This window comes from Heterodontus francisci, chromosome 34 (assembly GCF_036365525.1).
Source record: "Heterodontus francisci isolate sHetFra1 chromosome 34, sHetFra1.hap1, whole genome shotgun sequence".
NCBI classification, from domain to species: domain Eukaryota; kingdom Metazoa; phylum Chordata; class Chondrichthyes; order Heterodontiformes; family Heterodontidae; genus Heterodontus; species Heterodontus francisci.
This window is the reverse complement of record NC_090404.1, coordinates 15962991-15987492: the sequence shown is the minus strand read 5'-3', so window position 1 is coordinate 15987492 and position 24502 is coordinate 15962991. Positions and strand designations below refer to the sequence as shown.

The 24502-nt window shown below is 49.0% G+C and overlaps 1 protein-coding gene across 1 annotated transcript in view; it reads left to right on the top strand.

Annotated features, from left to right (window-relative positions):
• The first annotated feature begins 12525 nt into the window (after nt 1–12525).
• The window catches only part of LOC137349110 (mucin-3B-like), a 65849-nt gene continuing 53872 nt past the window's right edge, over nt 12526–24502 (top strand). Inside the window, exon 1 of the mRNA XM_068014463.1 lies at nt 12526–15864. Within this exon, the coding sequence (XP_067870564.1) occupies nt 13461–15864 (2404 nt within the window). The 5' untranslated portion in view covers nt 12526–13460. The remainder of the gene's footprint in view (nt 15865–24502) is intronic.

Sequence of the window (24502 nt, the reverse complement as noted above, 5' to 3'; positions counted from 1 at the left end):
AGCAAGATTCCCCACTCCCGACCCAGCAGTCTGCACCCGATACTCCCAAACACAGCCCTCCGACTCCTTCCTTTCCCCCACCTCCCCCCCCACCAATCTGATTGCACTGGTTGTGACTCTGTGGAGCACACTTTCCATTCACTCGTCTCACAAAGTGCCCCCAGTTTCCAGCCACAGCTCCCATGGAGGCTGTAAGAACAGCCGTGTGCGGTTCCAGGTGCAGAAGCAACCCACTGGGTATTGGGAATTTTAAGTTCAAAGGAAAGGTTTAAGCATGTTAAGAGGGCGAATGGAATGTTGGGCATTATCTCAATGGGTTGGATTAGAGACGGGAGTAAGTGTTGCCTTAAAACATACAGACCACTGGTCAGATCCTAGCTGTGTTTGGTTCTGGGGACTGCACCTCAGCAAGGATATATTGGAGTGCAGATTCACCAGAATGATGGCGCTAAAGGGATTAACTTATGAGGATAGGTTGCATAAACCTATTCCCTCAAAGTCAGCAGGTTAAGATTGAGAGATGGTGTGATCGACGTGTTTAAGATGATTAAAGGAGAAAAACTATTTCCTTTGGTGAGGGAATCCCAAACAAGGGAGGGCACAGTACAAATCGTAAAATTAGAGCTAAGCTGCTCAGGAAGATATAGGTGACTGGGGTCAATTATAGTTTTGTAGACGGAGATAATCAAGATTGTTAGGTCAAGGAATCAGGGTATAGTGGTACAGAACAGGCTTGAGGGACTGAACGGCCTACTCTTGTTCCTCATAGAAACAGATGGAGAGTGCAGAGATTTGCAAGAATGGTACCCAGGGATAAGACTTTAGTTATGATGAGAAGCTAGCAAAGCTAGGATTGTTCTCCTTAGAGTGGCGCAGTGGTTAGCACCGCAGCCTCACAGCTCCAGCGACCCGGGTTCAATTCTGGGTACTGCCTGTGTGGAGTTTGCAAGTTCTCCCTGTGACCGCGTGGGCTTTCGTCGGGTGCTCCGGTTTCCTCCCACAGCCAAAGACTTGCAGGTTGATAGGTAAATTGGCCATTATAAATTGCCCCGAGTATAGGTAGGGAAATATAGGGAAGGTGGGGATGTGGTAGGAATATGGGATTAGTGTAGGATTAGTATAAATGGGTGGTTGATGGTCGGCACAGACTCAGTGGGCCGAAGGGCCTGTTTCAGTGCTGTATCTCTAAATAAAATGAAAATAAAGCAGCGAAGAGCAATGGGAGATTTAATATAAAATTATGTGGGGTTTTGACAAGTGTAAATAAGCAGAGGCTGTTTCCACTGGCAGAAGGGTTGGAAACCAGAAGACCGAGCTCTATAGTTATCGGCAGGAAGAACAACTGCGACTCATTTCTGAAAAATGTAGCAGGCTGCAGGCACCTGCGCCAGTTATTCGACAATCACTGCTGTGACACAGAGCTCCATTCTAGGTGAGCTGGATGACAAAATTTGACCTTCCACCGCCTGTCTTGTCACAATGGCTGCCAGTGCCATGGTGATTTTTCTAGACACTCCCTAACGTCTGTCTCTTTTTTTTGCCACCATCTCTGCAGGAGTCTGAAGCAGTGGACAGCTACATCCAGAGATCGCTCTCTGCCCTCTACCCTCCCTTCGAGGACACAGCCGCCACGCTCCTCGGCCAAGTGTTTGACGTGTTGGAGAAAACCTTCCGCCATGATGCTCTGCGCTATGTCATTGACTTCCTCATCCCCGCTAAGCATGTCCTGCAAACCATCCAGCAGCAGGCCTGTGTGAGTACCAGCCTAAGATATCTGTGGCGCAACAGGGAAAAGGACGGGGCAAAAAGGACAGAGGGAAAAGCTCTTTCTGTGCGAGAGGCCATGGGGTTTGTGGGCCAAATGGAGGGAAAGGATGGGGAATAGGAATAGGCCGAAGCTCTTTCAGAATGAGGGCACTACGATTGTCCAAATGGATCCCTCCTACATTGTAAAATTTCTGTGATTCCTGACCAGCATCCAGTGACTGAGAGGTCTGCATTTGTGCATGACAAGGGAAGGCAGTAACTGGATTTACTGCGATTGATGCCCACAACTGATGAGTAGCTCACTCGCACTCACTGTTCTGGGTTTGGATACAGGTTCCCAGCCTCCATTCACAATATTTCTGCTCAATATCACCTTCACCTTTGATGCCCTGCTCCCTAGTAATCCCTCAGACTCTCCCTCACCCTCGTAGCACTCCATCTCTGCTCCCTGAAGTACAAGGGATGCAGACTTGAACGCTTATGGCGGACAAATGATTTAGCCATTCATTGCCAGATCTGGCTGGACCACGCAAGGCATTATCAGGTCCTGCAGTTCTCTTCTGAAACTGATCCTTAGCCAGGATCATCCTGGAGTGCAAAAGTTAACAACCGGCTTCCTTTCTCCACTACAAACTGTCTTCTTAAACCTTTCTCTACTCCAACATGTGCGTGGAACTAGATAATAAAGATATCAAGGGATTATGAGGACAATACAGGAAAATGTAGATCAACCATGATCTAGATGAACGGCGGAGCAGGATCGAGGGGCTGAATGGCCTATTCCTATTCCCTATTTAACTCATTGGCTTCTTTGTCACCAAGACTGAGACCATCTGTTTCTCTTCCTTCCCAAAGCTTACAAAGCCAAAGTGCCTCCAGCCCCAGCCCTGAACTTGCATCTTTTTCTAGTTTCTCCGCTATGTCTCCTCATGTCTGTCAGACCTGCGCTCTTGATTCTATTCCTACTAAACTCCCAATCGCACTCCTTCCCTGCCTGGCCCCTATGTTAGCTGATACTGCTAACAGTTTCCTCTCCTCCCCTTCAAATGTGCCACGAACCACCTCTTCAAAAACACTTACCCATGACCCCTCTGTCCTTGCAATCTACTGCCCCATCTCCAAACTCCCTTTCCTCTCCAAAGTCCTCGAACACGTCGTCTCCTCCCAAATTTGTGTCCATCTTTCCCACAACTCCCATGTTCGAAACTCTTCAGTCAGATTTCTGTCCCTGCCACGGTACTGGAATGGCCCTTGCTAAAATCGCAAATGGCAGCTTATGTGACTGTATCCATGGTGCACTATCCCTCCTAGGTGTCAGCTGTGGTTCAGTGGGTGGCACTCTTTCCTGAGTCAGAAGGTTGGGGATTCAAGTCCCACTCCAGAGTCTTGAGCACAAAATCTAGGCTGACATTTCAGTGCCAGTACTGAGGGAGAGCTGCACTGCCAGAGGGCTGTCTTTGTGATGAGATGTTAAACCGAGACCCCATCTGCTTCCTCAGGTGGATGTAAAAGATTCCATAGCACTAGTTAAAAGAGCAGTGGAGTTCATCCTGGTGTCCTGGGACAAATATATAAATCACTCAACCAACAAAGCCAAAAATAGATCATCTCGTCACTCGCATTGCTGTTTGTGGGATCTTGCTGTGCACAAATTGGCAACCACATTTCGTACAATCAGCTACACTTTAAAAATACTTCATTGGCTGTAGAGTGCTTTGGGACATCGAGTTCATGAAAGGCAGCCTTCACTGTCTGATTTTCATGCTGTTTGTCTGACATATGTGAAGTTTCCTCCAATTAAATATTGATAATATATTGGTCCCAACAGAAAATCTGTTCCCAAGCCACCAAATCCATCCCTCTGTCTCGCCACTGTCTGAGGCTGAACCAGGCTGTTCGCAACCTTGGTGTCCTATTTGTCCAGGCCTGACCTTCTGATCAGATACCTGCTCTATTAACAAGACTACCTACTTCCAACTCTAACATCGCCCGACTCCGATACTACCTCAGCTAGTCTGCTGCTGAAACCTTCCTGAATATCTCCTTCACCTCCGCAACACACTCCTGGCTGGTCTCCCACATCCCACCCTCTTTGAACTTGAGCTCAACCAAAACTCTGCTGCCCATGACATAATTCACACCAGTCCCGTTCACCCATCACCCCGCTTACTAACCTACACTGGGCCCTGGTCTGGTAACATCAAACACGAGGGGACATAGCTTCAAGTTGAGGGGTGATAGATATAGGACAGATGTGAGAGGTAGTTTCTTTACTCAGAGAGTAGTAAGGGCGTGGAACGCCCTGCCTGCAGCAGTAGTAGATTCGCCAACTTTAAGGGCATTTAAGTGGTCATTGGATAGACATATGGATGAAAATGGAATAGTGTAGGTCAGATGGTTTCACAGGTCGGCGCAACATCGAGGGCCGAAGGGCCTGTACTGCGCTGTAATGTTCTAATTCTAATTCTAAAAAAATCTCGAATTTAAAATCCTCACCCTGGGGTCAAATCCCTCCATCATGGACTTGTCCCCTCCTTATCGCTAAGTTCCTCCAGCCCTACAACCCTCGGAGATCACTACGCTCCTCCAATTCTGGCCTCTTCCATGATTTTAATCGCTCCAGCACAGATCAGCGCTATAAGACTGCCTATTTCCACCTCCATAACATCTCCCGACTCCGACATGGCCCCAGCTTATCAGCTGCTGAAACCCTCCTTCATGCCTTTGTTACCTCTCGATCTGACTATTCCAATGTACTCCTGGTTGTGTTTGCCACATTCTACCCTCCATAAACTTGAGCTCATCCAAAAAATATCCAAGGACAAAGAACAATATAGAGTAAGAATAATTAACTGGGGGAAAGCCAACTTCAATGGGCTAAGAATGGATCTGGGACGAATAAATTGGAGTATAAAGTTGGCAGGAAAAATGGCAGCTGAACAATGGGCTACCTTCAAAGAGGAGATAGTTCAGGCACAGTCAAAGTATGTTCCCTTGAAGGGGAAAAGTAGGGCAAATAAATCCAGACCTCTTCAGATGACAAAAGAGATAGAGATTAAGATAAAGAAGAAAAAGTGTGCTTATCAGAGATGCCAGATAGAGAATACTATTGAGAACCAGCTTGAATACAGAAGGTTCAGAGGGGAAGTGAAAAAGCAAATAAGAGAAGCAAAGAGAGAGTATGAACAGAGACTGGCAGCTTACATAAAAGGGAATCCCTAAGTTTTCTATAGACATATTAACAGTAAAAGGGTGGTAAAAGGAGGAGTGGGGCTAATTAGGGACCAAGGATGTTTGCACATGGAGGCTCAAACCCAGCCCTGTTGACCCTGCAAAGTCCTCCTTACTAACATCTGGGGGCTTGTGCCAAAGTTGGGAGAGCTGTCCCACAGACTAGTCAAGCAACAGCCTGACATAGTCATACTCACGGAATCAGCTTACAATGTCCCAGCCACCACCATCACCATCCCTGGGTATGTCCTGTCCCACCAGCAGAACAGACCCACCAGAGGTAGCGCTGCAGTGGTATACAGTCGGGAGGGAGTTGCCCTGGGAGTCCTCAACATTGACCTCGGACTCCATGAAGTCTCATGCCATCAGGTCAAGCACGAGCAAGGAAACCTCCTGCTGATTACTATCTACTGGCCGATACCTCCCCCATCCCCCACAGCTGTGAATCAGTGCTTCTCCATGTTGAACACCAATTGGAAGAAGCACCGAGGGTAGCGAGGGCACAAAATGTACTCTGGACGTGGGACTGCAATACCCATCACGAGGAGTGGCTCGGTAGCACCATTACTGACTGAGCTGGCCGAGTCCTAAAGAACATAGCTGCGGGTCTGCAGCAGGTGGTGAGAGAATCAACAAGAGGGAAAAATCTACTTGACCTCGTCGTCGCCTGTCGCAGATGCATCTATCGATGACAGTATTGGTAGGAGTGACTACTACACGGTCTTTGTGGAGACAAAGTCCCGTCTTCACACTGAGGGTCCCCGCCATTGTTGTGTGGCTCTACTGTGCTAAAGGGGATAGATTTCAAACAGATCTAGCAACTCAAAAATGAGCATCCACGAGGCGCTGTGGGCCATCAGCAGCAGAATTGTATTCAATTACAATGTGTAACCGAATGGCCCAGCATATCCCCCACTCTACAATTACCATCAAGTCGGGGGACCAACCTAGATTCAATGAAGAGTGCAAGAGGGCATGCCAGGAGCAGCACCAGGCATACCTAAAAATGAGGCATCAGCCTGATGAAGCTACAACACAGGACTACTTGCAAGCCAAACAGTGGAAGCAGCATGCAATAGACAGGGCTAAGCGGCCCCACAACCAATGGATCAGATCTAAGCTCTGCAGTCCTGCCACATCCAGTCGCGAATGGTGGTGGACAGTTAAATAACCGACAAGAGGAGGCGGCTCCAAAAACATCTCCATGTGCCCCTAGCCAAGCTGTTTCTGTACAGCTACAACAGTGGCATCTACCTGGCAATGTGGAAACTTTCCCAGGTGTGTCCTGTGCACAAAAAGTTAGACAAGTCCAACCCAGCCAATTACTGCCCTATCAGTCTACTCCCAATCATCAGCAAAATGATGGAAGAGGTCGTCGACAGTGCTATCAACCGGCATTTGTTCAGCAATAACCTGCTCACTGACTCTCAGTTTGGGTTCAGCAAGGGTCACTCAGCTCCTGACCTCAGCCTTGATCCAAACATGAACAAAAGAGCTGAACTCCAGAGGTAAGGTGAAAATGACTGTCCTTGACATCAAGGCAGCATTTGACCAAGTATGGCATCAAGGAGCCCGAGCAAAACTGGAATCAAGAGGAAAACGCTCCGTTGGTTGGAGTCATACCTAACACAAAGGAAGATGGTTGTGGTCGTTGGAGGTCAATCATCTCAGTTCCAGGACATCACTGCAGGAGTTCCTCAGGGTAGTGTCCGAGGCCCAACCATCTTCAGCTGCTTCATTAATGACCTTCCCTCCATCATAAGGTCAGAAGTGCTGATGATTGCACAATGTTCAGCACCACTCGCAACTCCTCAGACAGTGAAGCAGCCCATGTCCATATGCAGCCCAAGACCTGGACAATATCCAGGCTTGGGCTGATAAGTGGCAAGTAACATTTGCGCCACACAAGTGCCAGGCAATGACCACCTCCAACAAGAGAGAATCTAACCATCTCCCCTTGACATTCAATGGCATTACCATCACTGAATCCCCCACCATCAACATCCTGGAGGTTACCATTGACCAGAAACTGAACTGGATCAGCCACAGAACTGCTGTGGCTACAAGGGCAGGTCAGAGGCTGGGAATTCTGCGATGAGTAACTCACCTCCTGCCTCCCCAATGCCTGTCCACCATCTTAAAGGCACAAATCAGGAGTATGATGGAATACTCTCCACTTGCCTGGATGGGTGCAGCTCCAACAACACTTAAGAAGCTCGACACCATCCAGGACAAAGCAGCCGACTTGATTGGCACCCCATCCACCACCAACACACAGTGGCAGCAGTGGGTACCATCTGCAAGATGCACTGCAGTAACTCACCAAGGCTCCTCCGACAGCACCCTCCAAATCCATGACCTCTACCACCTAGAAGGACAAAGGCAGCAGTCGCATAGGACCACCACCACTTGCAAGCTCTCCCTTAAGTCATGCACCTTCCTGACTTGGAGCTATATCATAGAGTTATACAGCACAGAAACAGGCCCTTCGGCCCATCCTGTCTGTGCCAGCCATCAAGCACCTAACTACTCTAGTCCCATTTTCCAGCACTTGGCCCATAGCCTTGTATGTTATGGCATACAAGTGCTCATCTAAATACTTAAGTGTTGTGAGGGTTTCTGCCTCTACCACCCCTTCAGGCAGTGTGTTCCAGATTCCAACCACCCTCTGATTTTTTCCCCCTCAAATCCCATGTGTGTGTGGCTGGGAGGGGGGGGTGGTGTTGGGAAGAATGGGCGGTGGAGGTGGTTGTGTGGGGGTGGGAGTGAGTGGGGCCGTGGGGGGTGGTGCGAGGGGAGGTTGGGGTATTGTGGGGGGAGTTGGGGGGGGGGATAAGAGAGAGTTGGGGGGATCATTGTGTGGGGGGGGGAAAAGAGAGTTGGGCAGTGGCGGGGGGTTGTGTGAGGGGGGGTAGGGGGGTTCTGCAGGGGGTTGGGGATGGGGGGAGCTGTGTGAGGGTGGGGGGTGGAGGGATTGTCCGGGGAGTTGCGGGATCATTGTGTGGGGGAGGTTGTGTGAGGGGGGTAAGGGGGTTGTGGGGGGAAGTTGGTGGATTGTTGTTGGGGGGGGGGGAGGGGGTTGGGGGATGGGGAGTTGGTGGATTGTTGTTGGGGGGGGAGGGGGTTGGGGGATGGGGAGTTGGTGGATTGTTGTTGGGGGTGGGGGAGTTGGTGGATTGTTGTTGGGGGGAGTTGGGGGATTGTTGTTGGGGGGAGTTGGGGGATTGTTGTTGGGGGGAGTTGGGGGATTGTTGTTGGGGGGAGTTGGGGGATTGTTGTTGGGGGGAGTTGGGGGATTGTTGTTGGGGGGAGTTGGTGGATTGTTGTTGGGGGGAGTTGGTGGATTGTTGTTGGGGGGAGTTGGTGGATTGTTGTTGGGGGGAGTTGGTGGATTGTTGTTGGGGGGAGTTGGTGGATTGTTGTTGGGGGGAGTTGGTGGATTGTTGTTGGGGGGAGTTGGTGGATTGTTGTTGGGGGGAGTTGGTGGATTGTTGTTGGGGGGAGTTGGTGGATTGTTGTTGGGGGGAGTTGGTGGATTGTTGTTGGGGGGAGTTGGTGGATTGTTGTTGGGGGGAGTTGGTGGATTGTTGTTGGGGGGAGTTGGTGGATTGTTGTTGGGGGGAGTTGGTGGATTGTTGTTGGGGGGAGTTGGTGGATTGTTGTTGGGGGGAGTTGGTGGATTGTTGTTGGGGGGAGTTGGTGGATTGTTGTTGGGGGGAGTTGGTGGATTGTTGTTGGGGGGAGTTGGTGGATTGTTGTTGGGGGGAGTTGGTGGATTGTTGTTGGGGGGAGTTGGTGGATTGTTGTTGGGGGGAGTTGGTGGATTGTTGTTGGGGGGAGTTGGTGGATTGTTGTTGGGGGGAGTTGGTGGATTGTTGTTGGGGGGAGTTGGTGGATTGTTGTTGGGGGGAGTTGGTGGATTGTTGTTGGGGGGAGTTGGTGGATTGTTGTTGGGGGGAGTTGGTGGATTGTTGTTGGGGGGAGTTGGTGGATTGTTGTTGGGGGGAGTTGGTGGATTGTTGTTGGGGGGAGTTGGTGGATTGTTGTTGGGGGGAGTTGGTGGATTGTTGTTGGGGGGAGTTGGTGGATTGTTGTTGGGGGGAGTTGGTGGATTGTTGTTGGGGGGAGTTGGTGGATTGTTGTTGGGGGGAGTTGGTGGATTGTTGTTGGGGGGAGTTGGTGGATTGTTGTTGGGGGGAGTTGGTGGATTGTTGTTGGGGGGAGTTGGTGGATTGTTGTTGGGGGGAGTTGGTGGATTGTTGTTGGGGGGAGTTGGTGGATTGTTGTTGGGGGGAGTTGGTGGATTGTTGTTGGGGGGAGTTGGTGGATTGTTGTTGGGGGGAGTTGGTGGATTGTTGTTGGGGGGAGTTGGTGGATTGTTGTTGGGGGGAGTTGGTGGATTGTTGTTGGGGGGAGTTGGTGGATTGTTGTTGGGGGGAGTTGGTGGATTGTTGTTGGGGGGAGTTGGTGGATTGTTGTTGGGGGGAGTTGGTGGATTGTTGTTGGGGGGAGTTGGTGGATTGTTGTTGGGGGGAGTTGGTGGATTGTTGTTGGGGGGAGTTGGTGGATTGTTGTTGGGGGGAGTTGGTGGATTGTTGTTGGGGGGAGTTGGTGGATTGTTGTTGGGGGGAGTTGGTGGATTGTTGTTGGGGGGAGTTGGTGGATTGTTGTTGGGGGGAGTTGGGGGATTGTTGTTGGGGGGAGTTGGGGGATTGTTGTTGGGGGGAGTTGGGGGATTGTTGTTGGGGGGAGTTGGGGGATTGTTGTTGGGGGGAGTTGGGGGATTGTTGTTGGGGGGAGTTGGGGGATTGTTGTTGGGGGGAGTTGGGGGATTGTTGTTGGGGGGAGTTGGGGGATTGTTGTTGGGGGGAGTTGGGGGATTGTTGTTGGGGGGAGTTGGGGGATTGTTGTTGGGGGGAGTTGGGGGATTGTTGTTGGGGGGAGTTGGGGGATTGTTGTTGGGGGGAGTTGGGGGATTGTTGTTGGGGGGAGTTGGGGGATTGTTGTTGGGGGGAGTTGGGGGATTGTTGTTGGGGGGAGTTGGGGGATTGTTGTTGGGGGGAGTTGGGGGATTGTTGTTGGGGGGAGTTGGGGGATTGTTGTTGGGGGGAGTTGGGGGATTGTTGTTGGGGGGAGTTGGGGGATTGTTGTTGGGGGGAGTTGGGGGATTGTTGTTGGGGGGAGTTGGGGGATTGTTGTTGGGGGGAGTTGGGGGATTGTTGTTGGGGGGAGTTGGGGGATTGTTGTTGGGGGGAGTTGGGGGATTGTTGTTGGGGGGAGTTGGTGGATTGTTGTTGGGGGGAGTTGGTGGATTGTTGTTGGGGGGAGTTGGTGGATTGTTGTTGGGGGGAGTTGGTGGATTGTTGTTGGGGGGAGTTGGTGGATTGTTGTTGGGGGGAGTTGGTGGATTGTTGTTGGGGGGAGTTGGTGGATTGTTGTTGGGGGGAGTTGGTGGATTGTTGTTGGGGGGAGTTGGTGGATTGTTGTTGGGGGGAGTTGGTGGATTGTTGTTGGGGGGAGTTGGTGGATTGTTGTTGGGGGGAGTTGGTGGATTGTTGTTGGGGGGAGTTGGTGGATTGTTGTTGGGGGGAGTTGGTGGATTGTTGTTGGGGGGAGTTGGTGGATTGTTGTTGGGGGGAGTTGGTGGATTGTTGTTGGGGGGAGTTGGTGGATTGTTGTTGGGGGGAGTTGGGGGATTGTTGTTGGGGGGAGTTGGGGGATTGTTGTTGGGGGGAGTTGGGGGATTGTTGTTGGGGGGAGTTGGGGGATTGTTGTTGGGGGGAGTTGGGGGATTGTTGTTGGGGGGAGTTGGGGGATTGTTGTTGGGGGGAGTTGGGGGATTGTTGTTGGGGGGAGTTGGGGGATTGTTGTTGGGGGGAGTTGGGGGATTGTTGTTGGGGGATTGTTGTTGGGGGGAGTTGGGGGATTGTTGTTGGGGGGAGTTGGGGGATTGTTGTTGGGGGGAGTTGGGGGATTGTTGTTGGGGGGAGTTGGGGGATTGTTGTTGGGGGGAGTTGGGGGATTGTTGTTGGGGGGAGTTGGGGGATTGTTGTTGGGGGGAGTTGGGGGATTGTTGTTGGGGGGAGTTGGGGGATTGTTGTTGGGGGGAGTTGGGGGATTGTTGTTGGGGGGAGTTGGGGGATTGTTGTTGGGGGGAGTTGGGGGATTGTTGTTGGGGGGAGTTGGGGGATTGTTGTTGGGGGGAGTTGGGGGATTGTTGTTGGGGGGAGTTGGGGGATTGTTGTTGGGGGGAGTTGGGGGATTGTTGTTGGGGGGAGTTGGGGGATTGTTGTTGGGGGGAGTTGGGGGATTGTTGTTGGGGGGAGTTGGGGGATTGTTGTTGGGGGGAGTTGGGGGATTGTTGTTGGGGGGAGTTGGGGGATTGTTGTTGGGGGGAGTTGGGGGATTGTTGTTGGGGGGAGTTGGGGGATTGTTGTTGGGGGGAGTTGGGGGATTGTTGTTGGGGGGAGTTGGGGGATTGTTGTTGGGGGGAGTTGGGGGATTGTTGTTGGGGGGAGTTGGGGGATTGTTGTTGGGGGGAGTTGGGGGATTGTTGTTGGGGGGAGTTGGGGGATTGTTGTTGGGGGGAGTTGGGGGATTGTTGTTGGGGGGAGTTGGGGGATTGTTGTTGGGGGGAGTTGGGGGATTGTTGTTGGGGGATTGTTGTTGGGGGGAGTTGGGGGATTGTTGTTGGGGGGAGTTGGGGGATTGTTGTTGGGGGGAGTTGGGGGATTGTTGTTGGGGGGAGTTGGGGGATTGTTGTTGGGGGGAGTTGGGGGATTGTTGTTGGGGGGAGTTGGGGGATTGTTGTTGGGGGGAGTTGGGGGATTGTTGTTGGGGGGAGTTGGGGGATGGAAGGGAAGTTATGTTTTACTCGGCTATCTAAATGCTAACTTGCTTGTGGACATTGCTCTGATTAACTCTCTATTCTTTCCTTTCCCCCCCAGGCTCAATACGACGGCTGCCTCTTCCTGCACCAGGGCTGGCCGCTCTGCCTCGGGGACCGGGTGGTGCTGCAGCTCTCGGCGCTGGACTGGAGGGCGCTGCAGCCGGAGGACTTCTACCTGCAGCTGGCGCCGCTGGGCGGCCGGGGGGCCCGGCTGCTCCTCAAGTGCCGGGGCCGGGGCGGCCGCGGCGTGCGGGAGCTGCCGGTGCTCGAGGCCTCCTACCCGCACCTCTTCACCGTCGAGTGGCTGGACGGCGTCAACCGGGAGCTAGAGGCGGGGGAGCCGGGCCGCCGGCACCGCCGCCGCCTCGACACCTGCCTGCTGGCCTCGGCCGGCGGCCGGCTGCAGCGCCTGCGCTGGCGCCACCTGGTCTTCCCGCGCCTGCTGAGTGCCGGGCGGCCGCGGCGGCGGAGGCCCTCGGGCGACGGGGCGGCGGCCGCCACCTGCGAGCCGCCGATCCCGGAGCCCGGCCGCCCCCCGGAGACCAGCCCCCTGCCCATCAAACGCGACGCCGGCAACGGGCAGGACTCGGCCGCCGACGGCCTGGAGGCCGAGGCTTCGACTTACCAGCGCGTCGAGGTCGAGGAGGAGGATGACGACGCCGAGGGGGAGTACGTCGAGCTACTGGAAGTTTCGGTCGAGGCACCGGCCGCCGGTGGCCGCGGGCCACCGCGCCTGCGCTCCCGGACGCTGCCGGGCGACGTCGGCCGCCGCAGCCGTCACCACCGCCGCCGCCGGAGGGGCGCGCAGGCGCGGCACAAGGCTTGGCTCCACCGCCGACAACCCCAAACAGCCGTCAATGACGACAGCAGTAACAGGACTCGGCCGCTTCTGGAAAGTTCCGGCGCGGCGGCATGTGCCCGGCCACCCTGGCCGTGTTCCAATCTCGCGAGACCAGTCTGCGTCTGCGCACTGGACCACCAGCCGCGAGAGGGGGAGCGCGACGACGCCGAATGGAGGAACTGCCGCGCCTCTCTGGTCTACGTCGAGCACGACCATGCGGACGCCGTTGGGCCCCCGTTGCCTAGGGTGACCAGTGCCGGTGACGTCGGCTGGAGGGAGCCGCCGCGTGAAGTGGAGGCCACGCCCTCTCTGGGATCCACCAATCAGCTGGCGGCGAGACTGTCAGGTGGTGGTGGTGGCGGCGAGCGAGCATGCGGCTGGAACGGCGCCACGTGCCTTCAGGACCGCGCCTGGCCGTCGCCGCCCAGGTGCCGGGCCCATAGCAAACCCTCTGCCGCCGCTGCTCAGCAAGGCGAAGGTGACGACGGACCCGATGTCCCGGCGCAGCGAGAGACGCCCGGGCGGCAGGCGTTGGTTGACTTGCACAGTCGCCCGTTGGCCGCGGCCCGCGATGACTCCTCGGCCAATGGCACGAAGGCAGAACGGACTGGCCATCGCCCATTGGCCCATTCGGGAATCCACGTGGGGCTCGACGCTCGACCGCTATTGGCGGAAACGGTTTTGTTTGCCGGGGGTTCCGAGGAACCATTGGCTGAAGAGGCCACACCGAGAATGGTGCCCGAGCCAGAGTTGGGCAAGAGGCCTGCAGCCGTCAGCACATCTGTGGCTGAGCAAGAGAAATCAATACCTGGGATTGAATCATTGGCTGAGCAGGAGAAATCAATAACTGGGATTGAAATGTCATTGGCTGAGCAGGAGAAATCAATAACTGGGATTGAAATGTCATTGGCTGAGCAGGAGAAATCAATAACTGGGATTGAACCGTCATTGGCTGAACAGGAGAAATCAATAACTGGGATTGAAATGTCATTGGCTGAGCAGGAGAAATCAATAACTGGGATTGAAATGTCATTGGCTGAGCAGGAGAAATCAATAACTGGGATTGAATCATTGGCTGAGCAGGAGAAATCAATAACTGGGATTGAACCGTCATTGGCTGAACAGGAGAAATCAATAACTGGGATTGAAATGTCATTGGCTGAGCAGGAGAAATCAATAACTGGGATTGAAATGTCATTGGCTGAGCAGGAGAAATCAATAACTGGGATTGAACCGTCATTGGCTGAGCAGGAGAAATCAATAACTGGGATTGAATCATTGGCTGAACAGGAGAAATCAATAACTGGGATTGAAATGTCATTGGCTGAGCAGGAGAAATCAATAACTGGGATTGAAATGTCATTGGCTGAGCAGGAGAAATCAATAACTGGGATTGAACCGTCATTGGCTGAGCAGGCGAAATCAATAACTGGGATTGAATCATTGGCTGAACAGGAGAAATCAATAATTGGGATTGAAATGTCATTGGCTGAGCAGGAGAAATCAATAACTGGGATTGAAATGTCATTGGCTGAGCAGGAGAAATCAATAACTGGGATTGAACCGTCATTGGCTGAGCAGGAGAAATCAATAACTGGGATTGAATCATTGGCTGAGCAGGAGAAATCAATAACTGGGATTGAAATGTCATTGGCTGAGCAGGAGAAATCAATAACTGGGATTGAAATGTCATTGGCTGAGCACGAGAAATCAATAACTGGGATTGAAATGTCATTGGCTGAGCAGGAGAAATCAATAACTGGGATTGAATCATTGGCTGAGCAGGAGAAATCAATAACTGGGATTGAAATGTCATTGGCTGAGCAGGAGAAATCAATAACTGGGATTGAAATGTCATTGGCTGAGCAGGAGAAATCAATAACTGGGATTGAACCGTCATTGGCTGAGCAGGAGAAATCGATAATTGAGATTGAACCGTCATTTGTTGAACAGAGCACTCTAATAACTGGGACTGAACTGTCATTGGCTGAGCAAAAGAAGTCAATAATTGGAGCTGAAAGGTCATTGGCTAAAGAAAAGGAATCAATAACTGGGACTGAACTGTCATTGGCTGAGCAGAGCACTCTAATAACTGGGACTGAACAGTCTTTGCCTGAACTGGTAAGATTTAAAATGAGAACTGGGCAGCCACTGGCTGAACAAAATGCAACTAAGAAGGGGACTGAGCATTCATTGGTTAAAGAGGCCAGATTTAGAATGAGAACTGAGCAGTTATTGGCCGAACAGGATGACTCAATAAGTGGGACTGAACAGTCATTGGCTGAACGTATCACACCAATAACTGGGACTGAACTGTCATTGGCTGAGCACGAGAAATCAATAACTGGGACTGAACTGTCATTGGCTGAGCAGAGCACTCTAATAACTGGGACTGAACAGTCTTTGCCTGAACTGGTAAGATTTAAAATGAGAACTGGGCAGCCACTGGCTGAACAAAATGCAACTAAGAAGGGGACTGAGCATTCATTGGTTAAAGAGGCCAGATTTAGAATGAGAACTGAGCAGTTATTGGCCGAACAGGATGACTCAATAAGTGGGACTGAACAGTCATTGGCTGAACGTATCACACCAATAACTGGGACTGAATCGTCATTGGTTGAGCCAACAAGATCTAAAATGAGAACTGAGCAACCACGGGCTGAACAAGATACAGCCATAACTGGGACTGAGAATTCATTGGTTGAACTAATTGAATCGCGATTGAGAAGTGAGCAGCCATTAGCTGAACTGGATACTGGGACGCCACAGCCACTTACCAGATCCAAGCGCTCATTGGCTGATTGTTCTGAAACTAACCAATCGGCCGCATTGCTGCAAAGGGCACAGGTTGACTGGAAAAAATTTGACAAGAGCCTAACAGACCATTGGCAGAAGGGTGCAGGGTCCACATGGGCAGCTGGGGAATTACTTGCTGCATTCCAAGGGTCTCTGGAGCATAGTGAAAGGAAGGCACACTCTGATGCTGCCTTGACCAGTTTGGCAGCTACTTCTGTACGTGCTGAGAGAGCTGACTGGAGGACTCCGACCAAGGTTAGAGTGGAGGAGGGAGAGACAGGCATGGGACACCATGGAGAAGTTTCTCAAATGGACGACACAAGAGACTTGACCCAAGAAGGTAAGCAATGGTTTACATTCAACGCTGACAGTTCATTGGGTAATGTTACTACCAGGTGAGAAAAGTGTCTAGGGTTCCCTCTCAGCCTTCACCTGGTCTTACTGTAACAGGGTTTAATTTTAAACACATTGTTTTTAACCTCCCTTGGTGAATCCTTGTTCACCGCTTTCCAATTAGATTAGATTAGATTAGATTAGAGATACAGCACTGAAACAGGCCCTTCGGCCCACCGAGTCTGTGCCGACCATCAACCACCCATTTATACTAATCCTACACTAATCCCATATTCCGACCAAACATCCCCACCTGTCCCTATATTTCCCTACCACTTACCTGTACTAGTGACAATTTATAATGGCCAATTTACCTATCAACCTGCAAGTCTTTTGGCTTGTGGGAGGAAACCGGAGCACCCGGAGAAAACCCACGCAGACACAGGGAGAACTTGCAAACTCCACACAGGCAGTACCCAGAATCGAACCCGGGTCCCTGGAGCTGTGAGGCTGCAGTGCTAACCACTGCGCCACTGTGCCGCACATAAGGCAAATAAAGCAGTACACACACAGGTTTTCTTCGGTTTAAAGAAGAAAGATTGAAATTTATTTAAATTTAAACTCTAATTCAGTTAACACCAACGGGTACACAACGTGCCCAAGCTAGTATGAATACGCGATACACACGTGCAGATAGGGACAGAAAAGAGCAGAAGAAATAAAGTGGAAAAGTTTGAGGCAATATCTGAAGAGCTTTTGTTATAGGTTTTCGAGCTCACTGCAGAGTCCTTGCTTGTCGGTAGATCATGCTTTTTGTTGGGGCCCAGTATTCTTCTTCTTAAACCTTGTTCACTGTAGGAGACTTTTCTCTCTTGGGGTTCATGTGTCTTCAGTGGGTTTTGGAGTTCCGTGAGAAAGAGATGGGAGCAGACAGGCAGGCTGGAGGTGGTCTTCAGTCCAGGAGCACTCGGCCTTCTGCCAGTTCTAACACTGTCTCTCCAATATAAAACTCTCAGTTCAAACTCTGCAACAGCCAGATAGTCATGTGACTAACTGGTCTGACCACGTCTGTTTGTGGATTGTATTGGAGCGAGGGATAGCTCCTTTGTTCCAATTACTGTCTGTTAATGTGCAAAAATGTCTTTCCAGCCAGGGGTCTGGCAACCCCTTGTCACAAGCCTCCTTTTCTTCCCAGCAACAATTTGAAATTTAATGTCCATGTGGCAAAATTAATATGCCTCATTCTTGGCAGGTGGGGCACCTGCATGACAGCAAGGACTGATGGGCTAGGTCTTTCAATGTTAATGCTTCTGATATTCACTGAGGGCCCATAGAGAGAAATGCAGCTCCCAGCCCCTTGTTACATGGTATCGTATCCATTGGGAAAATCTAATTGACAAAGATACTTTGTTGGCCAAGATCAATGGTGGCACTGTTTTAAAAGGATTCAAACACTCCAAGTACAGGTACAGCACGGGTTAGATATGAGTAAAACTCGCTCTACACTGCTACGGCCGCATGGTGAGGGGTTTGGGTGGTTCTCAATGTTTAACTCCTACCTGCCCGCATCAAGGCTTTAATCACTTTGTGTTTAATTCATCAAATAAACAGACAGCGACAGGTTTTCTTGTAGGTTTAAAAACAGAAAATCACTTATTTATTGATCAAGATGCCTTAACCCAATTCTTATCGCAACCGCATCTACTCATGTATTCACTCGCACATGCACTCACGCAAGAAGAGACAGACAGAGAGGAAAAGGGGTAAGTGGTTGTAAGTGGGGTAGGTTTCAGGGGTCATGGTAAACCTGTTGCATTTACTCGGAAGTCAACTTCTTGTTGGTTGCAAGCTTGAGGTGTTTGTAGGTTTCTCTCCTGGTTGAAAGTTCATTTGAAGACGGTGGATCACTTCTAATTCACTGCTGCTTAGCTGGAAACAAGCTTCTTGGTGAGGCTTCCTTCTGGGTCTCTCTCTCTCTCTCTGTCTTCAGGGATCTGCCTTTAACATCAAAAATGGTTTCACACCTTTGTCTCTGTTGGGAGATGTTGATCTGCCTCCCTGTGGTGACCAACATTGGACCAGGATGTGGCTACTTCACACCTTTGTTTCAGAAGAACCCATTCAATTCAAAAGTGTCTCTTGATGGGGTCAGGACGAGAATAATCCAGTTATGATGCTTCCATTTTATATCTTCTTTGTTTCAGAAGAACCTATTCAATTCAGGAATGTTTCAGGATGGGTATAATTGACACCTCTTAGTTTTGCATTCTTTGTTCTAAACAGACAGTGAGGCAGTGTTTGAATACACGTGGCCATCTTTTATCAGCATTGTCCATTTTCTTGAACAGCAAAGCCAATTTTTATAACTCTTCAATTTTAGTCTATAGTTTCTCATCATTGCACTTCACATGAGCGTGACAACACTGTCCCATCAAACACCGCCAAGACAGGTACAGCACGGGTTAGATACGGACTAAATCTCCCCTTACACTGCCCCATCAAACACTCCCAGGACAGGTACAGCACGGGTTAGATACGGACTAAATCTCCCCTTACATTGTCCCATCAAACACTCCCGGGACAGGTACGGCACGGGCTTAGATACAGAGTAAAGCTCCCTCTACACTGTCCCCATCAAATACTCCCAGGACAGGTACAGCACGGGGTTAGATACAGAGTAAAGCTCCCTCTACACTGTGTGTGCACGAATATGGGATTATCTGCTAAACAGAGTGGCAACAGCAATTTGGTAAGAGTGTGAATTCAGTGCTGAGGGGAAAGGAGAAGCTAAGTACTTCAAGCCAATGGAAAACTGTGATTATATAAAAATAGTAATTAATTTCATCTAAAGGATAAAAATAAAATTAACTGTAGCAGACACTATGGCATTAAGATTAAAAAAATCTGGCATACCTAATTAAATAGGAGTAAGGCTATACTAAATTAAAAATATATAACTTGAGTAGATATATATTAATGCAAAGATATGGAACAGAGACTTGTCTGCAATCCCTGACCCAAGTGGGAACTCCAGGGTGCTTCATTTATCTTGGATAACCACATGTGCAGGAAATGTCTCCAGTTGTTTGGTTTCTGAGCTTGAGGAGTAGCTGAAGTCATTGCAGGGAGGCTGCGAATTTCTTGGAGTGCACGCTCCAGGAGGTTGCTAGCCCACAGCTACAGGAAGCTCAGGAGAAGAGTGGGTGGATAGGAAGAGGCCGGCAGTGCAGGAATCCTCAGGGAGTCTGGTGCTCAAACTGTTCTTCACTGCGGAATACCGGCGAGGGTGATGCCACTTCGGGGGACTGCAGGCTAGCGCGCACCCATAGCACTGTGGAGCAACTGACTGCAAGGGGTCACAGCAAAATGTAGGAATCCAGTGGTCATAGGGAATTCAGTAATCAGGAGATAGGCAGGTGTTTCTTCAACTGCCAACGTCAGCCTTGCATGGTGTGTTGTCTCATGGTGCCCAGCTATAGAACATGACTGAGCGGGTGCAGAGAATTTTGAAGTGGGGGGGCGGGGGGGGGGGGGGTGTCGGGGTGGTCCAGGTGTAATCATCCATGTGGGAACCAATGAAAGAGAGAGTCAAAGGGTTGATGTCTTGCAGAGATGGTGTCGTAATGGTAATGTCATTGGACTAATATTCCAGAGGCCCACGCTAATGCCCTGGGGACACTGGATCAAATCCCACCATGGCAGCTGGTAGAATTTAAATTCAGTTAATAAATTGAATAAATGAATAAAAATCTGGAATTAAAAATCTAGTCTCCGTAACAGTGAAATAAAACTGTTTATTGTTAAAACCCATCTGGTTCACTAACGTCCTTTAGGGAAGGAAATCTGCCATCCTTACCTGGTCTGGCCTACATGTGAGTCCAGACCCACTGTAATGTGGTTGACTCTTAATCGCCCTCTGAAATGGCCTAGCGAGCCACTCAGGATGGGCAACAAATGCTGGCCTTGCCATTGACACCCACATCCCGTGAAAGAATTTTAAAAAATCAGGTGTTTGGGAGGAAATTAAAAGCCAGGGCCTCAAAAGCTGGAGAAGTGACGCCAGAGGGAGGGCTTCAGATTTCTGTGGCATTGGCATTAGTTCTGAGGAAGGAGGGGTCTGTTCAAGGTGGACGGGTTCCACCTGGACAGATCTGGGGCCAGTGTCCTCACAGGAAGTTTAACTGGTGCTGTGGGGAGGGTTCAAATTAATTGGCAGGGGGTGGTGCACCAGGATGAAACATTACAAAGGTGGAACAATGTGAACAGAGGATTGGGAGAAACAGAAACAGTCCTAAAAACCAAAGACCTGCATTTACATAGCACCTTTCACGACCACAGGATATCCCAAAGCACTTTACAGCCAATAAAGTACGCTTGAAGTGTAGTCACTGTTGCAATGTAGGAAAGTTCAGGAATAAACAGGGATCAGATGGAACAAATTCGAGGCAGGCTTAATTGGATTTGAAATGTATGTACATAAATGCATGCAACTTGGTGACTAAGGTTGGTGAGCTGCAGGCACAAATCGCACATGGAACGACAATGTATAGACATAGACATAGAGAGATACAGCACTGAAACAGGGCCTACGGCCCACTGTGTCTGTGCCAACCAACAACCACCCATTTTATAATAGAGCTGGCTCAAAGAAGGGAAGGATTGAGAACTTAATATTCCTGGCCACAAGGTATTCAGGAAAGATAGGGAAGAAATGGGGGGATAGGTGCTGGTGGCAGTATTGATCAAAGAAACTATTACAGCATTAGAGAGGGGTCAAAGGCAGAATCTATTTGGTTAGTATTGAGGAACAGTAGAAGAGCTATTATACTACTGGGTGCATACTATTGGCCACCAAATAGTGGGAAGGAGATAGAGGAGCAAATTTTCAGGCAAATTACAGCAAGATGCAAGAACTGCAGAATAATGATAATGAGGGACTTCAATTATCCTAATATAGACTGGGATAGGAACAGTGTAAAGGGCAAAGAGGGGGAGGAATCCCTGAATTGTGTAGAAGAGAACTTCCTTGATCAGTGCGTTTCCAGGAAGGAAGCAGAGCTGGAGCTAGTTCTGGGGAATGAAATGGGGCAAGTGGAGCATGTTTGAGTGGGGGAGCCTTTTGGGAACAGCGATCGTATCATCAGCCTTAGAATAGTGATGGAAAAGGACAAGGAACAATCAAGTGTCAAAATACTTCACCTGGAGGAGAGCTGACATCAGTGAGTCGAAAAGGGATCTGTCTGAGGTAGATTGGAATCAAAAATTGAGAGTTAAAACAGTAAATGAACAATGGGAGATCTTCAAAGAAGGGATGGGGAAAAGAAGGGCATCCAAAGCTAGAGCTCCCTGGATGATTAATTCGATAGACATTAAAACGAAAGAGAAAAGGGAGGCTTATAACAAATCTAAGGTTCAGAATACAGTAGAAAAACCAAGCTGAATATGGAAAATATGGAGGAGATCTTCAAAAAAAGGGAATAAAAGGGACCAGTGGCTAACATAAAAGGAAATTCAAAAGCTTTTTCTAAACACATAACTAGTTAAAGGGTAGTCAAAGTTAGGTAAGGATGTGGCCAGTTAGGAACTAAAAAGGGGATGTTCTTGTGGATGCAGAGGGGATGGTTGAGGTATGAAATGAGAACTTTCCATCTGTCTTCACGATAGAAGAGGATGCTTTCGATATAGCAGAAAAGTAGGAGGCCAGAGCGCTATTGAATAGGATCAAAATAGATAAAGAGGAGGTACTTATAAGGTTGGCAGTCTGCAGAGTCGAACAGTTATGCAGTCCAGGTGAGATGCATCCAAGGTTAGTGAGGGAAGTAATTTTGGAAATTACGGAATCTCTGGCCACAATCTTCCAATCCTCCTTGGATATGGGCCAGAGGACTGAAGGATTACATATGTTACACCCCTGTTTTTAAAAAAGAGAGAGAGATAAACTTGGCAGTTCCATCCTCATGTCAATGGTAGGGAAACTTTTAGAGACAATAATGAAAGTCAGCACAGATTTGTTAAAGGCAAATCACATTTAACTAACTTGATTGAGTTCTTTGAAGTAATAATGAGGGTTGATTAGGGTAGCATAGTTGATTTATATATGGACTTATAAAAGACATTTGACAAAGTACCACACAATAGACTTGTTAACAAAATTTAAGCCCATGGGATTAAATGGACAGTGGTAGCACAGATACATAATTGGCTAAGGAACAGCAAGCAGAGAGGTAGTGGTGAACCATTGTTTGTCTGACTGGAGTGGGGTATACAATCGTGTTCCCGTGAGGTCGTCAGTAGGACCACCTCTCTTTTTGATATATGTTAATGACCTGAGTATGCAGGATATAATTTCAAAGTTTGCTGATGACAGAAATGTAGTAAACAATGAGGTGGATAGTAAGAAACTTCAGGAGGACATAGATAGGTTGGTGAAATGGGCAGACACCATTACTTTCCCATTACCCATTAGCCGTTGTTACGACCAAAGCGGGAGAAATGCACTGTTAATTCAGTCCCACTTCTCTGCGGGTCACAGATATCAATAAGTTTTTCCCAGCTACTGAAGAATAGCCAATTAGATTCTATTTGTCCCCCAGAATAAAGCACACCAACCAGGTTTCTTTAAACAACATCATTAACTATTTATTAGAAAAAAAAGTCTTAACCACTAATGAGATAAATCTATATTTCCCGAGGCCTCATGCACATACATATACATTCAAAAAAAGCCAGTTAACCTTGAAAAAAGGATTTGCGTTTACAACTATTTCTTAGGAATAGAAGGAATAATAACATAAATCAGTTTGTCACGTTCTGGTAGGAAATTCTTCGGTTGGGTAAGGTGCCCCAGAGTCGAATAGTCGGATGCCACTTGAAGTCTCTCCAGGCGAGGTTGATGAATAGTCTGTGATTTGCTCACGGTAAATCGACTACAGCAGGCATCACATAGGTCTTTCAGCAGGGGTGTAGCAACAGGTCTGCTTAGGACTCAGCAGCAGTATAGCAGTAGAAACTTTCCCAAAACACAGGAGGCAACAGGAACCACACTGGATGCAGGAATTCTTCAGAGACAGGAGGCAATAGGAATCTGCCAGCTTTCAAATACAGGATTTCTTTTCAAGAGATGCAGGTTTCCTTTACAGAGAGAGGTCTTTTTCTGGGTCTTCCACTTTGATCTCCAGGCAGGTCAGAAACCAAATTTCAAATGTTTGCTCCCTGTCCAACTCACTGGTTTTTAAAAAGGTCCAAAGTGAAGTAAACCTTCCTAAGACTAGACACAGTGTCTCTCCTGTCATTCAAAGTGTTGCTCTGAGGAGGTCAAAAACCCCTGGCTAGCTTCCTTGAAACTGCTTGTTTTCCTATTCTTGTATACAAAGTCAACATCCAAAAATTTCAGCTATTGCCGGTGTCCATGTCCACTGAAAGTCCTTTTTTTACAGTTTTTTAAAACACACAGACGTCTAAGATTCTAGTACAAAAACAAAACCGTTATAACACCTTTCTATCACCCCTTCACTCCCATCACAACCCCTACCTCTTCCCTTCGAAATACTCATTCAAACCTGTTTATCTACCCCTCTGATTTAGCTTTACTGTTACTCACTTCGCCCTTAACCTTCCATCCACTGCCACTCACAACCCCAGGAGAAGTTGCTGAGGCCAGAGGCCCTCTCACCCTCAATCAGCTGTCCTCCTCCCCTCTATTTCCTGTCCTACCTTCTCTGTTTTTCTTAGAGGTTTTATCTGCTGTCAAAATTGAACTTTAAAAAAGAAATCAGATTAGCATGAGGAAAGAAACAGCTGTCTACCTTTCACTCTCTCTCTCTTTATCTCTGTCATGCTTTCTGTGTCTCACATGAGTAAACATTAGTACTGACTTCTAACTGTCAAAAATCACAGGTGAGGTAATGATCTTGTTTTAAAATTCAGCTGATGTGAAGATACACATGGACACACATACCCTGTAAAATAAATATTCAATGTGAATTTTACCTGAGTAAAGCATTTGAAGTTGGTTCTCTATCTTTTCTTCAAAACAATTTTTGACAAAGGAAACTATTGAGGAGGAACTACGAGAAGCTTAAGAAAAATATTCCTCGGTACAGCTGTTGAACAGTACTGATGCATCCTGGGAATGGAGGCGCACCCATGCACGTAGTCAGACTGCACAGATCCAAATTCAGCTCTGGGCAAAATTATCCATCAGGATTTCCAACAGGATTTCTTCCAGTCTCCCACTGTTAACTGCATTAGAAGGTGGGCGGAAGGCAAGCAGAATGCCCATAGTAAATATGGACGTTGGGATTTATAAAGCTGATATAAAATATGTGAGAAAAATATGACTGCAGGAAGCCAAGGGGCCCAGTCAGGAAATGTATGTAGATGTAAATTACAATTAAATTGAATTACAATCACCAGGGAAGTGGTACTGAACAAATTGTTGGAACTGTGGGCTGACAAGTCCCAGGGTCCTGATGGACTTCATCCGAGGGTGTTAAAAGAAGTGGCTAGTGAGATAGTTGATGCGTTAGTTTGAATTTTCCAAAATTCCCTAGATTCAGGTTAGACTGGAAAATAGCGAATGTAACTCCTTTATTCAAAAAGGGAGGGAGACAGAAAGCAGGAAACTACAGGCCAGTTAGCTTAAC